Below are 16,389 nucleotides of genomic sequence, written 5' to 3'. Positions count from 1 at the left end.
GTTAGGGGAAGTGTGATCTGTGAAGGGCTCTCCACCCTTGCCCGATCTCAGAGACCCCACGTGGTGACTGTCAGAAAGGCCGCGTGCCCTCCAACGCCTGCTTAGGGTCCGCTAAGGATTGAGAAGCCCTGACCTGTGATCATCCCGGTCCTCTGCGAATGCCAGGCCGTGTGCTTGTGTGTGGCACGTGTCCATGTACCCAAAACACTGGCATGTGGAACTCACACCTCATAAAAATATTTTCGACACACTCCCTCGCTCCCCACCTTTCTCCCAGCTCTTCCTCTTGCGGGTTTCTGAAGTCTCTGTCTCTTGGGCGGCTGTGTGTCCCAGATTCTGACTTTCCCACCTCTTCCTGGGCAGGGGAAGGAGGGGCTATGGTGAGAGGTGCTTGGAGCCGGGGGAAGGAGCTGGACTGCCTGCCCCAGGAGAGGTAGGCGAGGTGTGGGGGAGAGGTGAGGGGTCTCTCTGGATCCGGGGAGCAGGCGCCTACCCAGGGTCTGGACTTGAGGCCCACGTGGAGGCCTGGGCATAGCCTGCATGAACACCTACCAAACACGCCTGGTCCCTAGCAGAGGGGTCCCTGCTGGGCACTCCACGTGGCTATTTGGGTCCCACGGGACAGGCAGACCACCAGTGTGAGTCAGGATGTCTGCTTATTCTCTTTGCCACTCTAGGTCCACACCTTGGGGCCAGATTTGTGTCTGTGAACAATCAGCTGCCCAGTGGGGGCCTCAGAGTCACGGGGTGTACTCCTGGGACCCACTAGGACCACCAGAACCCACTCCACATCTGAGTAAGACCCACAGGACACTGCAGTGGGAAGAGCAAGCCTCAGACCTCAGCCCCTCATGTGTCCTCCATGGCAGCAGCTGGAGGCCCAGGCCAGCAGGAGGGCTCGGCCCTGGGGAGAGCTGGGGCAGCCCCACCTGCCGTGTGGGCCCTGCCTCCTCCCTCACACCCGCACTGTCTCCTGGGGCTCCAGAGAGGAAAGCAGGCTTGTGTGTCATTCACACACTCATTTCTTAAAGCTTCCTTTGTCATTAGAACTATCTAATTGTGATAAGAACAAACGTGACCACGGCTTCAGTCAGGAGCTACCTGCGCAGCATTCACGCGCTCGCCAGGAGCGGCCTTGCAGCCCGTCCTGACCCCACAGATGCGGGAGCACACGGGGACAGTTCAGCTGCTTCTTAAACACACAGGTCTTGGTGTTTTGTCTTTAATCATTGATTTGATTTAATTTTAAGTTCACTTTCACTACGTGGATGAGATGGGTACATATCATACTAGCTTCCACTATGAGAGAGCTGCCACTGCTGAAAGAAATCCAGCCCTCTGTTCTCTTTCCGCGTCTCTTTCTGAGTCCCACAGGAGCCACGTGTGGGACAGCTGGGTTCCAATCCTGGCTTGTCACTCCCCTGGAGGCTGTGTGCATGGGACAAGGAGAGTGGGCACGGGCCCCTCCTTCCCCCTAAGCCTGTTGTCGGGGGTCAGCATCCACCTGTGTTCTCTGGCTGGGCCCTGGGAGTCCGCCGGCATAGGGTTCTGTAAGATGGAAACCAGGGGCTGCCCCCCAACTGGTTTCTGAAGTGCTGGGGTCCTGCAAGAACTTGCAGTCTGTCCCCTCATGCTTTCCACCGGAGGATGGTCAGCAGGGACCCTGCCCTCATCACTCAGCTGTGGAATGGGGCTGCCACGGGAGAAGGAGAAGGTGCTGCAGGGCCACAGACCGGACACCTCCCATGTCCAGCAGGTGACAGCCCTCAAAGGCCGGCGCGGGGACTCTGGAGATTCCCCCTAGGCTGACGGAAGACAAGGAGCCCAGTCCAGGAAGGTCTTGGCAGGAGAGGCCTAGAGCCAGAGGGGGCCACAGGTCAAGAAAGTCAAGGATGGACTAGGCGGGAAGGTGGTTTGGGAATGCCGTCCCCCAACATCTGAATCTCCAGGCAGCTGGTCCCCTACTCCCCCCGCTGTCTGCTCCCTGAGGGGCACTCGTGGCTGCCACTCACTCACACCTAGCCACACTTGTCCAGAGGAGAGCCTAAAGCCCCATGGCCCAGAGCATCATGGGAGCATCTTTCTACCAGAGTGAGGGCACAGGAAGGGGCCAAGACTCCAAAGGGCTCTAAAGACAGGGTCCTCCAAGGGTCTGTAAAGCCTAGGGGGAGGAGTATTGATGGAGGAGGGCTTTCCGCACATGGGTACTGGGCCAGAGGTTCCTAGGAGGCAGGCACTCCTGGAAGGAGAGGCCAGCAAGGGGCGTCCATGCAGCCCACAACCCTCTAGACCATGGCAGCTTGCTCACGGGTCCCAGGTGGAGAATGCCCACTCCCCTGAAGACACTCAGGCCAGGCCACATCCCACCCTCCCCGCACCCCACTCCAGCCACAGGCAATGACTACAGCTTCCCAGGCCAGCCCAAGCTGCCCACTATAGGCCAGGTGGTCTCAGAGGACCCCTACACACCAATCCCGAAACATTCCACTGCACAGATGGCTCCCATGGCTGCCCTGGCCACACACGCCCAAAGGTCCTTCTTTCTTCCTCTGCCCCCCCGTCCCCGTGCTCCATCCACCCCCTCCCACCGACGGCCTTGCAGGCAGTGGTGTCACCTTTGCCTGTCAGCAGCAAGGAGCTGGCTCAGAGGATGTGCCCTAAGTGACAATGTGCTCACAGGACAAGCCAGCATAAGGACCCACATGTTCCTGCTACCACCACTGGATTTATTGAGGCTGTCACCACATCTGGTAAGAGGGCCACCAAAAGGGGACCCAGCCACTGCCTGGTCTGGTGCCTGAACTGAGGGACTGCGTGCCACGCCCTGGTGGCTCCTTGAGGGAGAGCCTGTGAAGGACTGGACAGCTCAGAGCGGAAAGAGAAGCAGGAGCTGGGAGTGCAGGGGAGGGAGGGAGCAGGAACAGAAGTTGCATCTAGACAAAGTGGGACAAGACGAAACCAGAACCCGCGTGTGTTGATGTCTCCTCTCAGGATCCAGGCGCCTCTGGTCCACAGCCCCCTAGCCGGACATCTCCTCTCGCTGCTCCTTGTTCCTGCGCACTTCAGCGGCGTGCAGCTCCTGCAAGGACAGGTGGGGGTGCCGCAGCGGCTGGGGGCTGCCCCTCCCCCCCCCCACGCAGGCTTCGGGGACCCTTCTAAGTGCAGGAGAAGCGACCAATGAGGACACCTTAACGACCAGGACAGAGGAGCAACAGAGAGCAGGGGAGGCCCATGTCCTCCCCCGAAAGTGTGGCCTGAGTGCGGGGGGGGGGGGGGGGGGTCACCCAAACCAGAGAGCGAGCCCTGACTCCAGGGAACTTCCTTGGGTTTGCAAGCTCCAGGGTACCCCCTGGCACCAACCTGGTGCCACCCCGTGGGCTGAAGCAGAGCCCACTCCTAGGGGGCTCCGGCAGGGCGGGGGGCCTCGCCTCAATTTGGGCTGTCTCCAAGCAAGACAGGGAGTAGCCGGGCTGCTGGTGATGGAATGCGAAGAGACCACCAAAGGAGGGGGCTCCTGGGGGCTTCCCTGGCCCCAGCCTAAAGCAGCTCCTCCCCTCTTCTAGCTCAAACTCGCGTCTTTCGGAGCACTTCAGAAGTAATGACTATCGGTTTATTACTGCGGCTACCGGCCGTGTCCCACCGGGACTGGATCGGGGCCTCAGCCCAGGCCGGACACGCCCAATAAATGCAGGCGGAGCCCCCCTTCCTGCCGCCCGGGATCCGCCCGCCCCGAGCACCGCCCCCTGCGTGGAGCTCCGCCCCTAGAGACCCCCTCCCGCCCTTCTCCCCGCCCCCTCCGGGATCTTCGGTCCCCGCCCTCGCAAAGCCCCGCCCCGGCGCACCTTCTCGCGCAGCCGCTCGCGCAGCGCCGCCAGGTGCGCCTCGCGGATCTCCTTGCTGAGCTCCATCTTGTAGTTGAGCTTCTCCTCCGCCAGGCGACTGAAGTTGTTGTTCTCCTCCAGCGCCTTGTGCAGCACCTCGCGCTCGTGCTCGCGCCGCTCAGCCAGCTGCTTCAGCACCTGTGCCTCCTGCGTCTGTGCGGGCGGACGCGGGCGCGCGTGGGCGGCGGCCCGGCCCCTGCCCCCAGTCCCCCACGCTAGCCTGGTGTCCCCGCGCGCTGTCTCAGCTCCGCCCAGTGCCCATTATCCTGCCCCGCTGCCCAGCCCGAGCCTGCTACCTGCTGCCCGTTGGACACACGTCCTCCTGCAGCTCGGGTCTACACTGCCTTGCCGTCGGCGAGGGTGTTCACCTGGTCCCGGTTTGCCTGGGACTTCCTGGGCTTTAGCACCGCAAGGTCCGCGTGCCAGGAGAACCCCAGCCCCAGACAAACCGGAAGCTGCTCTCCCTTTCTGTTGGTCCTCGGCCCACAGAGCTGCCCCCCGCTGCTAGGCCGAGGGTGCCCACGCAGCAGGACAGGCTCTGTCTGGCTCGCTGCCGCCTCCAAAGCCCGTGCTGCACTCAGGGAATGCTGGAGGGGCAGAGCAAATTCCAAACCCATGGGCTGTCGTGGAGCCTGCACCACTCCTCCTCAAGCGTCTGCCCGCTGAGCTCAAAGTAGGCGCTCGATTCGCACCGGGTTCTGAATTCCCTGAGGTGCGGGGGGGCTGTGGGAGGGTCCCCGGGGCTGCTGGAGAAGGGACGAGTTGGAGTGAGGAGACTGGGATTGCTGGTACTGCACTGTCCGGCCCTACTGGGGAAGGAGCTGCCCGGAGGCCCGGAGGAGAGGTGAGCGTCAGAGATGCAAGGACGCTCAGCTCTTTCAGAAGGCTGCTGGGCCCACCCACGTGCCAGTCACTGCTAGTTAACCCTAGGAGGCCTCGGTCCCCACGTTTCACTGGGACATGTCCTAAGGGATTTGGAGCCAGTGCCCCTCCCAATGGGCTTGGACATCAGGATGGCTCTCCTGAGAGTACTCCTTTTGTGTCTGTTTCAGTCTCTGTGGGGCCAGCGTGAGGGGAAGGGACAGGGAGGGAGCCTGGGGCCCATGCCCCCCTTCTCCCAGGGACCCCCTGAGCTCTCTGCAGGTGTGGGCTTGCAACCCCATAACACATGGGAGTCCCTTTCTTCTCACTCACTGCTCTACCCTAGAGAAGGATGCCAGCCGAGACTCATGTCCCAGGGCCCCCTACTGGCCATGGCCAAGGACACCCCCTCCAACAGCATCTGGTTCCTGTGCCTCTCCAGCTGGCTGCCACTGGGGAACCCTTCACCTCCCTGTCCCATTCTGATCTCCCAAGAGGAGATCCAGGGAACCATGAGACCCTCTCCACTCCAGGCCAACAGCCAAGCAGGGGCTTGGAGCATCCTTTGCCTTGGGGACCCTGTCTGTGCCCAGTGAGGCCTTCTGGCCACCTTCATCAGGACCTGGGGGCAGGGGTGGGCTCCTCACCTTCCTTCGCTCCTCAGCTGCCTCCAGCCGCTTCTGCAGCTCTTCCAGGGAGGTGTCCTTCCTCTTGGGGGGAGAGGAGAGCACTGGGCTCTCGGGGGACAGGTCAGAAGGGGACTTGAGGATGACCTCGAAGCTCTGGCCAGAGGCTCTCTTGTCCAGCTGCTTCACCTCCATGTCTGCAAGACCAGATGGGGCTTCAGGACTGAGGAGCCATGTTCCCACTACACATCCAAATCGAGGGCTGAGGGAGGGAGCAGGGCTGCTCATGTGGGACTCCCAGGCCTGAGCCCCCAAGGCCACCTCCCATCAGAGGCTCCCTCTCCAGAAGCCAGCTGAGCTGGGGGGGGGGGCAGGTGGGGGTTGGAGAGGCCTTGGGAGCAGGGAAAAAGGAAAGGAGGAGGCAGGCACTGACCAAGCAGGACCTAGCAGCAGCCCGGGGCACACTCACCCCCATACTGGTAGATGGTGTTGGGGTGCGGCTGTGAGTAGAAACAGGAGCAGATGAGTGACAGCACAGACAGCTCCTTCATCTTCTCCTTGTAGGCTGTGGGCAGGAGGCCAGCATGAGAGGGCACCATGGCCACCTCCCGACCTCACCTCCCTGGCTGCCTCCGTCTTTTCCTCCCCAGTACTCCCCATGCTGTGTCCTCTGGAAGCCTGTGTATCTTGCTCTCTTTTCTGTTTTCTTGCCTCTCTATGTCTCTCCTCTCCCTATTCCCAGAAGCTGACTTTGTCTGTCCCTGGGCACCGCTTCCTGTGGGTTGTCCTGCATTGTTCTCCTAGTACCCCCCCTCCTTCTTTTCTCTCTCTTGGCATTTCCGTCTCATTCCTCTACATCGTTGAGTATTTGTTGGTCTCTGTTCATCCTTCTGTCTTCCTGGCTCGGTTCCGTCTCTTTCTCTCTTTCCATGTCTCCGTGGCCCTTTGTCACTGTGTAGTTTCCTGACCCACCCTCCCTGGCTCTCCAAGGACTTCTCCCTCCTTCCTCCCCTTTCCCTCTCACAGATATTCACCACCACACTCATGACTGGGCCAGCACAGATGCGGGGCTTCTGCAGGCAGCACTTTTTTGGTCTGTACACTTGGATGAAGCTGTCAGACTTTCTCCTGCACGCACCCCGTTTACCCTGATAGCATCTGCAGCCACGCCAGGTGAAACCGGGCGATCAATCACCAGGCACACGCTCCCTGTCCATCTAGAGCCAAAGGGTACGGAGCTGTCCGTTCAGCACCAAAGCCTACCCTCCAGCCTTGTGGAGCAGGTGCCCACAGCCAGTGTCCCCCGTGCCCAACCAGAAAAGGAGGTAAGCTTGTCTGCTGAGGCCCTGAGCCATCAGGTGAAGGAGAGGAGCCCACTGTCAGAATGGAAATAATTGAGCTATTTGTGGTCTATTCATGACAAGCCAGGCCCCTGGGTAGACATGTTGGCCCAGTGTCTCACTAATGCTTAACAATCTTCAAGCCCAAGACCGTCCCTGGGCTCGACTGAGATGACACTGGGCCCAAGTGGCCAGGGTGACTTGCCCAGAGCTCCTCGAGTGCAATCCCAGGTGATCTGTGTTCTTTACACCACTCCAGCAGGTCCCAAAGACCAGGAGACTCAGAGACCCATCCTTCCGCCTCCCTGGCTGAAGAAGCTGGTACAGGTCTCCAGAGAGACACTCCAGAGAGGGAGTACGGCTTCCATGAAGTGGTCTTCCAAGACCAGACACAAATCTGGACAAGAAACTCCTGATTGGGTCGCCTGGGTGGCTCCGTCAGTGAAGCGTCTGCCTTCAGCTCAGGTCATCCCAGGACCCTGGGATCAAGTCCCGCATCAGGCTCCCTGCTCAGCGGGGAGTCTGCTTCTCCCTCTCCCTGCCACTCCCCCCCCCCCCGCCACCCCGCAGCTTGTGCTCTCTGGCTCTCTCTACTCTCTGTCAAAAAGAAACTTCCCAATCAAATTTCATACAAGACAATGCTTTAAAATTGAGTTAATGTGAAGCTGGGGAAAGTGTTGGTGTAGAAACAGGACACAGGACAGAAATTACCAGGCCCTTGTCTGAGAGAGCACCTCGTGGCGAGCAGGGTTTCCCCACAAGCCGCGCAGAGAGTGATGTTATTTGATCTAAATGTCCTGATGACCCAGACTCTCCTAGAGAGAGCCCAAAAGCCTGTAAAGGGAGCACAAAGGAATCCTGGGCAGGCTGCAAGGACAGCCTTTAAGGGGTGTGGAGGTGAAACAGGGCAGAGATATGCGCCTTGGTCATTGGCTTCGGGAGGCTGGGAGGGAAGTGGGCCGGAAGGGGATTTCTGGCTTAACATGTCCACTGTATTTTTTTTTACAAGTGTAATCTACTTGTGCATTACTTGTGCTATTAAAAGTTAATTTTAGGGCGCCTGGGTGGTGCAGTCGTTAAGCATCTGCCTTTGGCTCAGGGCGTGATCCTGGCGTTCTGGGATCGAGCCCATCAGGCTCCTCCGCTATGAGCCTGCTTCTTCCTCTCCCACTCCCCCTGTTTGTGTTCCCTCTCTCGCTGGCTGTCTTTCTCTGTCCAATAAATAAATATCTTTTAAAAAAGTTAATTTTATTAATTTATTTTTTAGACCCGTAGAGGATTTTTAAAAAGTTTTTAAAAGATTTTATCCATTTATTTGAGAGAGATAGAGAGAACGAGTGGGGGGAGGGGTAGAGGGAGAAGCACACCCCCCGCAGAGCAGGGAGCCCGATGTGGGGCTTGATCCCAGGACCCTGGGATCACGACCTGAGCCAAAGGCAGACGATTCACCAACAGAGCCACCCAGGCACCCTAAAAGTTAATTTTAACAAGGAGACAGAGGAGTACCTCACCCTGCATGTGCTGGGCTGGGGAGTTAGAGGGTGTAAGACCGGGCAAAACCAGGTCTTTAGAAGCAGCAGACCAGAAGACATTTGGGCATTTGGGGAGACTGGGGAAATAGACAGCCCTGTGCTCAGAGGGAGGGCCAGGCGGGAAGTAGGAGGACGTCTGGGTCAGGGGCATCCTTGGATCCTGAGACAGGCCAGGGAGGGAGGGGCTTGGTCTAACCTTGCCACCACCCGCCTCCCTGGCAAGAGACACTGCTCCCCCAGCCTTCCAGGTAGCCCTTCCTCACCACATGTGCAAACCTCCAAATGGCTTTACCATACATGCCAGGAGCTTGGGGCCTCACAGCCGCTCAAGCTCCTCTCTGCCTTGAGCCTGAAGTTTTCCCAGGAAAACGAGCTGCACATTTATGACAGAGGAAGAACAAGTTTACAGACAAATGTCAGGGGGCTCCCTTCCAAGTACCTGTCGCCTCAGGAGGAAGGGAGGCTGGCAGCAATTCAGAGTGCAGGACGTGGAGCTTGGGCAGGTGTGAGCACTGCATTGTTGGGATAGAGGCGAGAAGGATGGGGGGTGCTGGAGACTGAAGTCAGAGCTCTCTGAGGGCACGGACCAGCCCAGGGTACCAGTGTCCAACTAGGAATGGGGGACTGACTGTGTCCTGCAGCCGGTAATAGGGATGCAGCTCAGCGTCTGATGGTCACGGGGATTCCCCAGGATGGCTTCTCCCAGGCTGATGGCCCTCAAGGAGCTTCCTTCCCAGAAGATGCATCCTAAGTAGCCAAGTGGGAAGGGCAGCCCCCAGAGGGGCGCTTGCTGTGTGGTCTGGTTGCAAGTTGGAGGGACTGCACAGCAGGTGGGAAAATTGGCAAATTTGCAGAGCGAGCGAGGGGAAGCCCACACATGGGGCTGGAGAGTAGGGCTGAGCCCAGCAGCTCACAACACAGGAGGTTACACCTGTGTCCTCAGAGCCGGAGGGGCTTAAAGGTCATGTCTCACTGCAGAGGGAAGAGGTCGAGGCCCAGACCCATCTAGGCACCTTTCCGTAGACAGAGCTCAAGCCAGGAAGCCCCTCCACAGCCTGGAGGCATGCTGCTTCTTTCCCTCACCAGGACCCTTCTCTTCCTTCCCTGTCCCTGACTTCAGGGAGTCATTAAAAGCAACCCTCTGGCATGAGCTGGATTGCTTTCATCTCCCTTATCCTCTTCATATTAAATGTTAAATATGCAAAAACGCACATTGGCTTTTTGGATGCTTAGATCCTAGGTAAGCAAGCGTTAGAAGGCACCAGATCAGCCTGTAGCGCACGGTCACCATAACGGCAGCACCCAGGAGCTGGGTGCATCACATCCCTACTCCCAACTGACCCTCAAGACCAGCCAGCCCAGGAAGACACCCTTGTCAGATTCACTTCTACCGAGGGAAAAAAGAGAGAGAGGGAGAGAGAAAGGAGCCCACCCAGAGTCACACAGCATGACAGGTCGGGAGCCTGGTCATGAGCCCCAGCCTCCGACTGCACTTTCCTGTTGGCAGCCTCATGGTGGTGGGGGTTGGGAGGGGTCTATCCAGAACTGGGAGGGCAGGGTACCCACAGATGCCCACTCACCCCTAGAAGGGTCCTGGGAGGCTGCTGCTAATTGCTTCCTGACAGACGGAGCTCCTTGCCACCCAGGCTGCCCCTCTCACTAGTCAGAGTCATATGCAACGTGCTGGGAGCCCAGCATGGCAGGACTCACCAGCAGATTTACCTTTCTCTAGGGACAAAACTCTGGGAAATGTGGCCGGCATGGATTGGGCACCCATCTCTTGCCAGGCACTGGGCCAAGCACCTTTCCTGAAATACCTTGTCCATTTTTCAGAACAAGCCCGGGGGAGGTGTTGTCACCATCACCGCCATCCACATGAGGGCCTGAGAGTTCAGGTAGCATGGGCAAGCCCTCTCAGCTCAATGGAGTTGCATAAGGAGATACATATGAGAAGAGTGTACAAAAGTGTGTGAAGAGCTGAGTGTCTGGGAAGGACACCAAGAGATGGCCACATCTCCCCAGGTGAGTCCCAACAACATAGCCCGTCAGCAGACGCTCAAGGGAAAGAAAGGTGGTGGGAAAGTCAACAGAGAAAGAGAAAGCTAAGGTCAATCTTTTGGTGACTACAAGGTCATAGCAGACAATGACTCTTCACTCTAGTCACCAAGACCAAAGAAGCCCACCAGTGAGCTGGGGCAGACAGGCCACTGAGGCATGGAGTGCCAGGGAGGTCTTTTAACAGAGAAGCCACAGCTGGGATTCACTTAAACTGATTTTGGCCACAATTACTGGTCTGCTCACATAGCCACTTCTGGGCCAAGCCACCCACCCGTCCCAGTTTTATGAAGGTGAGCAGAGGCGTGCACACGTGTGGGCTGCACTCTATCCGGGCAGCCCTGATGGTGGACAGGAAAGGCCCATCCCCGCGTGACTCTGGTGGAGGCGGTTCTCCCGTTGGCTCACGGCACATCTAGGAGGCAGTGGCCATGCTGGGCAACACTGATTGTGCTTACGGTTTCCCTCTTCACACCAACACAACCTGGATACCCAGGAAAATCCTGGGACCAGCATGGGTCAGCAGCGCCCAAAGCCTGGCAAAGAAGGGGGGCTGGCGTAGGGGGCTCTGAGGTTGCACATCCACACCCATCTCTGGTGGCCACCAGTGCAGCTTCGGCGGAGTCCCTTCACCACCTAATCTGTCCGATGGAAGGCAGGAAGGAGACCCACCGAGCAGGGTTTTCACTAAAGAGAAAAGGCTGAGAGCACCTCCCACCAGTGGTTGCTCATTGTCCCCCACTTGGACACAGACCCTGAGCCAGGGCCCGAAGCCCCACCTCAGTGTGGGACTGGGCTAGCCCTGGGCCATGAGAAGGCCAGACCACCCTCAGTTCCTGCCCAAAGCCGAGCCCAGGATCTCTGAGGAGGTCAACAAGAGAGAGCAGGGGGCAGATGGACAAGACCCTCATGGACTGTGTGCAGGAGGGGTGTGGTCATAACACACATGGTCCCCTCCTAGACAAGGGCAGAAGTCCCCTGGGGCCTGGAACCCGCGGGGCCTGAGAAGCTGGTCAGGGCAGGACACGTGTGAGTGCGTGGAGCTCTGCCAAAGCATGTGTTCACTCCAGAGAGAATCAGGCTAGCTAGGGAGAGGGGACCCCCAGAATGCAGGGAAGGGTGGGTTGGCAGAAGAGTTCTGGGTCCAGGGGGAAATGGGGTGGAGGTGGGGGAGTCACAGCCCTAATGTCACTGGCCCCACAGAGTGCAAAGATGAACTCGGTTTTGGGGAGGCCGGGCAGGGCAGAGCGTTCCTGGGGGGAACAAGCCCCATGTCCTCGCATCCAGGGTCGCCTGCTGCTCTCTTGCCTCCAGTAACTGCCCTGAGTCCACCCCTCCACCAGAGCCGCGCCTGGCGCAGGCCACGAGGGAGGAGGGTCGCAGCCTTGGGGGCAATGGATCCGCAGCTTGGGAGGCGGGGCGGTGGGGGAGGGAGGGGCAGACCCCTCCTTGCTGGGAGGGCTTGGAAACTGCAGCGGCCCCTCCTCCATCCAAACCCCGCTGCGCAAAGGGCGGTGGCTTTTTCGACCAGAGCGGGTGGCACCGTGTCGCAGAGAGCGGTCCCCAAGCCCGCAGCGGCGAGGGGAGGGGGCGACCACGCTCCACGCGGGCGCGGCTCTGCTCGCTCCTGGCTCGGCTTCTCCTCCCCCATCCTTCCGCAGCGTACCTCCAGCCCCCAGGGCGCTCCATTGGCGCAGATAGGGCCTGGGCCTGCCAGCCCTGGGCTGGGGCTCCTGCAAAGCGTCCCACCCTCCTAACCCCCACCCTCGCGAAGGCGAGGTCCGACAAGGGTCTGCGGTAGACAGGAGCCTCAGGGGACGCAGTCTGCATCACCCGAACGTGCCCACTCGGGGGCACGGGCCCGCCCCAGGGCCCTCGGAGCGACCCTGCCACAGTCGCGTCTGGCCTGGCACGACGGCCACGGAAGGCGCAATGCGCCCTCACCCCGGGTGCTCGCTTGGGCGCGGCCCCTGTCCAGCAGCCCACGCCCGACGCATCGCGCGGCAATCCTCGCCCTTGGGGCACCAGGCGTTCCCAACCCGTTGGCCCTGAACCCTGGCTCCTGCAGGTTGGCCCGGCTGCGCCCGACGCCCTTGCAGAGCGTGAGGTCTGAGATGTGAAAACAGAGTCCGCCACCGGCCCCAGCTTCAGGCGAGGCCAGACAATGGCCTCAGCTCAGACCCTCTGCTGCCCCAGGAAGTCCGTGTCCCGGGCGCCTACCGGACATGGTGCTGGCCATGGTGCTGGCGGCAGAGGCTGCGGAAGGCCGGGGAGGCGCGGGCGGCGGCTGGAGCTGCAGTCGGCGAATGCTGCAGTGCTGGGGAGGGGAGGGAGCGAGGGAGGGCGGGAGGCGGGCACAGAGAGGAAGAGGGAGAGAGGGGGAGAGAGAGAGAGCACGATCGAGAGAGAGCGCGATCGAGAAAGAGAGAGAGAGCGAGCGCGCGAGCAAGAATGTGAACGCCTGGCTGGCTGTGGCAGGGGCTTGCAGCTGTCAGAGGGAGAGGAGCAGAGGGAGGGGAGGATGGGCGGGAAGGATGGGAGGGGACAGACCCACCTGGGACACAGGGTGGAGCACCACAGCGGGACGCCCATCCACCCACTTCTTACCTCTTGGAACCGTTGCCCCAACTTGGGTTTCTGCAGGCTTGGGGGTGGATGGTGGAGACATGCCCCATTCCCCAGGGTGGTCATGGCAGGAAAGGACAGGCCCCAACAACAGGGTGGGGCTGGAGAGCTCTTCACTAAGGCCACTGAAGGCTGGAAGGTGACTTCTGTGGGCCCAGGTCTGCGCTGAGAGGAAAGCGTGTCATAGATGGTGGGGGTAGGGATTGGTCTGGAAGTCCTCCAAGGAACATCCCAGAGGGCCAGTCAATTCTGGGGCAGAAAAGAGGGTAAATGGGGGTGGTGAGGCCTAGGACAAAGGCTTCAAAGCCAGATAGAGATGAGTTCCAACCCCAGCTCTGACGCCCACTTGCTGTGCGACTGGGAGTGAGTTTCTGACTTCTCCGTGGCTCTGTTTCTCAAGGGTAAAATACAGCAATAATGCCAGTCTCTAGATGGAGAAGAGAGGTACAGTTGGTGAGTGTGTGGAGGTCATGCCTCCCCTCCTCTCTGGGCTTAGGGTTCGGGTTGATATCCCCAAAGGGAAGCCTGGCAGAGATAGTAGACCCTTTCCTGCGTGACCATCTCATCTCACTTTGGGCCTGGGAAGTCCAATGGATGGAGTCTCATTCCCATTTTAGGGACGGAGTCACGGAGGTCAAGAGAAGCACTTGCTCCACAAGCAACTAAGTCCTAGGACCAGGAATAAAACTGCGGGAAACCTCGGGAGCCTGCAGAGAGGTGAGGTCGGCTCAGAAAGGGGACAGACAGGGACAGACCTAAAGGTCAGAGTCCACCTGAGCAGGCCTAGCAGATGTGTATACACCTCGAGGTGCAACATGGCGAGTGTGGGGCTGCGTAACATCTATTCTGTGGTCCACATAGTGTCTGATCCACTGTAGATAGCCCACAAACCTGCAAGAACAGACTCTCAACTCAAATTTGTTGACTTGGTCAAGATCTCTGTGCCTGCTGAGTGGGGCTGGTTATGGCCAGCCTTGGTGTCACAATTAGGTTCAGTCCAGGGCATTTATAATTCATCGCAGGCTGGGCAGTCCCATGCGTGATGTGTGACCCCCAGCTTGTGCCTCAGCTCAGGGTCTCAGGGTCCTCAGCTCTGGTTCTGACCCAGGTGGCTCCAAGTCTCTGGGTCCTGCCTTGCCTTCCTTGACTTTCTGGGAGCACCAGCACCTCTGCTCTTAGGAGATGGGGGCTGTGGAAATGGAGCACGGGACTCCTGGCTGGTAGTGGCTGGCTTTAGACAATCTACTAGCCACCTACCCTGTACTTTGTGGAGTGCAGAGAATGAAAGAACTTATCTCAGAGGCCGTTGGGAGGACAAACATGTCCACGCCTCCGTGGGTGGTACCGAAGGGGTGAGCTCTTCTCCAAGCTCCCTGCTTAGAGTCTAAGACAAACCCTCTAGGCCCCTCACCAGGTGGAACCGGTGGGGGGGGGGGGGCGGTTGTTGTGCCGGCAAGCCACGGGCTTCCCTAAACATGCTGGCTCACACATCTGGGCATTAAAGAGAGCCCATGAGGAGCCCCGGTGTCGGCGTGGCCAGCCGGCTGTGGGCCGTCTCTGTAGGGCCGATTTCTTCCTGGTGCCTTTCGGAACATGCTGGGATCGTCCGGGCAAGTATCTACCCCTGAGGAGCTGTGCAGACGCCGGACCCCACTGCTGACTGCCAGCTGCTGCTGGTGCGGGGACACTGGGAAGGAAGGCGGCTGGGCAGTAAGGAGAAAAGCAGCTGAGGCTCTTCAGGTCGCGGGCCTGAGCAGCCATTCTCGAGAAAACGGGAAAGGGAATCCACGGAAAACCCATCCGAAGGCGCGTGCAATTGTCCGGGCAATCCGGGGGACTTGGCCCAGGGAGGAGTGGTGGAATGAAGGCTCTGGCGGGCGTGGCGTCGAGGGAGGACAACCGAGGTTTCTGCCCGCGGGCGATCGCGGTGCCGTTCCCCGGGCTCGGGGTCGACCGAAGGGGCAGAGTGGGACCCGGAACCGAGAGCGCGGACCCCTCTGCTGCGGAACGGTTTCCGCCGGGCATCGCGCAGCGGACCGGAATTGGGAGCGGAAGTGCAGCGCGTTCAGTGACGATTGTGCGCCTTAGCCCGCGAAGTCCGAACCGGCTGACGGCGGCGGAGACGCGGTGGCGGTGCCCTGGCTGAGCTGGAGTAGACTCTTGGGGACCCCCGGCGGGGGAAGGCTGCCTGCGGAGACAAGTGAGTCGTGAGTCGTCGAGGCTCCGGAACGGGCATGTCCATCCGAAAGCCCGTCTCGGAACTGCAGGTCCCGGCAGGCCCAGCGCCGCCCGGGGCCCGCGCGCCGGTCTCTCTGCCGCGGTGCATTCTGGGGCCGGTGGTTTTCCTGCGCTCGTGGGCGGGGCTCCGCGCGTGGGAGCGGCGTTCCGGGCGGGGGTCCCGGCGCGGGGGGCGAGGGTCGTCTTCCAGCCGGGCTGGTGTCCGGGTGGGGTGTGGGTCTCCCTGCGGGAGCGGGTCTCCGGGTGGGGTGGGGGTGGGGTCTCCCGGCGGGGGCGGGTCACCGGGCGGGGCGGGGGTTCCGGCGGGGCCGGTCTCCTCGTGGCCGGGCCTTGAAGGAGGGGCCGTCAGTCAGTGTTCGGGAGAACTGTTAGCTGGCCCCTGTGCCCAGGCCGCCCCAGGCCAGGGATCTGGCCTCTCAGGGTCTGGTGCACGTCACCGAATTGCTGCAGGCGGAGCGTGTGGGGCTGTGCGCGGCTCGGGGTCTTGTTACTTCTGTGAGCCTGGCCGCCTCTCCCTGAGCAGGATGGAGCCGCTTGGGGCCAGAAAGCAAGGCAGGGCCCACGTGTAGGTTCTTCCTCTCCCCAAGCTCCTCGTGACTGGGTGTCACAGGCTTGCCTTCGGACCTTGTACACGGGACAGACTGCCTGATTGGTGAAGTGGCCTGCTACGCTGGGAAGGCTGGCTGCAAACAGTCTTGTCCCCGTCTCTGTGTCGTAGGGCTTCTTGCGGACAACAGCCTCATGTCCCAGCGCCGTGGGCTGGCATCACTTATCTGCACTGGCTGAGATCCTGAGATGTTCAGAGGGGCCTTTGCCTCACACACTCACACAGTCTGCCTATCAGCCAGCCCCTGTGCCCTCTTGAGAACAGGCCAGCATGCCCAAGATAGCCCTGAATGGTGTGACAGTGGATTTCCCTTTCCAGCCATACAAATGCCAGGAGGAATACATGAGCAAGGTCCTGGAGTGTCTGCAGAAGGTACGGATGCAGATGGAGGCATTTGTGTCCTGGAAGTGGGTCAGCGTGGGCAGAGCTTCCGCAAAGTCCTAGTGTAATGTACTTGGACCTTCCACTTCACTCCTGCTGGGCCCTACTGGGTAACAGGCCTCCTTTTGGACACGGGACTCAGTCATAAATGGGGCCGGCATTCTAGGAGACACGATAGACAAGTAGAAAAAGACAGTTCTCACGCTGAAGGAGAGTCATGAGGTCATTAGGCTTGGGAGCACC

General features: G+C 60.0%; 2 protein-coding genes across 14 annotated transcripts in view; one reads left to right on the top strand and one right to left on the bottom strand.

The window, feature by feature from the left end:
* Positions 1 to 2,713: 2,713 nt before the first annotated feature.
* STMN3 (stathmin 3) lies at positions 2,714 to 5,928 on the bottom strand. The gene is made up of 4 exons (XM_026503902.4): positions 5,838 to 5,928; positions 5,390 to 5,565; positions 3,843 to 4,034; positions 2,714 to 3,079 (listed from the first exon to the last, which is right to left on the bottom strand). The coding sequence occupies exons 1-4, from the start codon at positions 5,917 to 5,919 to the stop codon at positions 3,020 to 3,022; spliced, it is 510 nt and encodes a 169-aa protein (XP_026359687.4). The 5' UTR covers positions 5,920 to 5,928; the 3' UTR covers positions 2,714 to 3,019.
* Positions 5,929 to 14,457: 8,529 nt separating this feature from the next.
* Positions 14,458 to 16,389, top strand: part of RTEL1 (regulator of telomere elongation helicase 1) — a 29,887-nt gene continuing 27,955 nt past the window's right edge. For 10 of the 13 annotated variants that reach the window (XM_057312417.1, XM_048222233.2, XM_044385933.3 and 7 more), the window contains exons 1-2: positions 14,458 to 15,120; positions 15,877 to 16,137. In XM_057312417.1, coding sequence (XP_057168400.1) covers positions 16,036 to 16,137 — 102 coding nt within the window. In that variant the 5' untranslated portion in view covers positions 14,458 to 15,120; positions 15,877 to 16,035. Of the gene's footprint in view, positions 15,121 to 15,470; positions 15,724 to 15,876; positions 16,138 to 16,389 lie in introns of those variants that run through there. The other 3 variants (XM_044385934.3, XM_048222235.2, XM_057312414.1) reach the window with 3 other exon arrangements.

This window comes from Ursus arctos, unplaced genomic scaffold (assembly GCF_023065955.2).
Source record: "Ursus arctos isolate Adak ecotype North America unplaced genomic scaffold, UrsArc2.0 scaffold_16, whole genome shotgun sequence".
Classification (NCBI taxonomy): domain Eukaryota; kingdom Metazoa; phylum Chordata; class Mammalia; order Carnivora; family Ursidae; genus Ursus; species Ursus arctos.
This window is presented reverse-complemented; position numbering and strand designations above follow the sequence as displayed.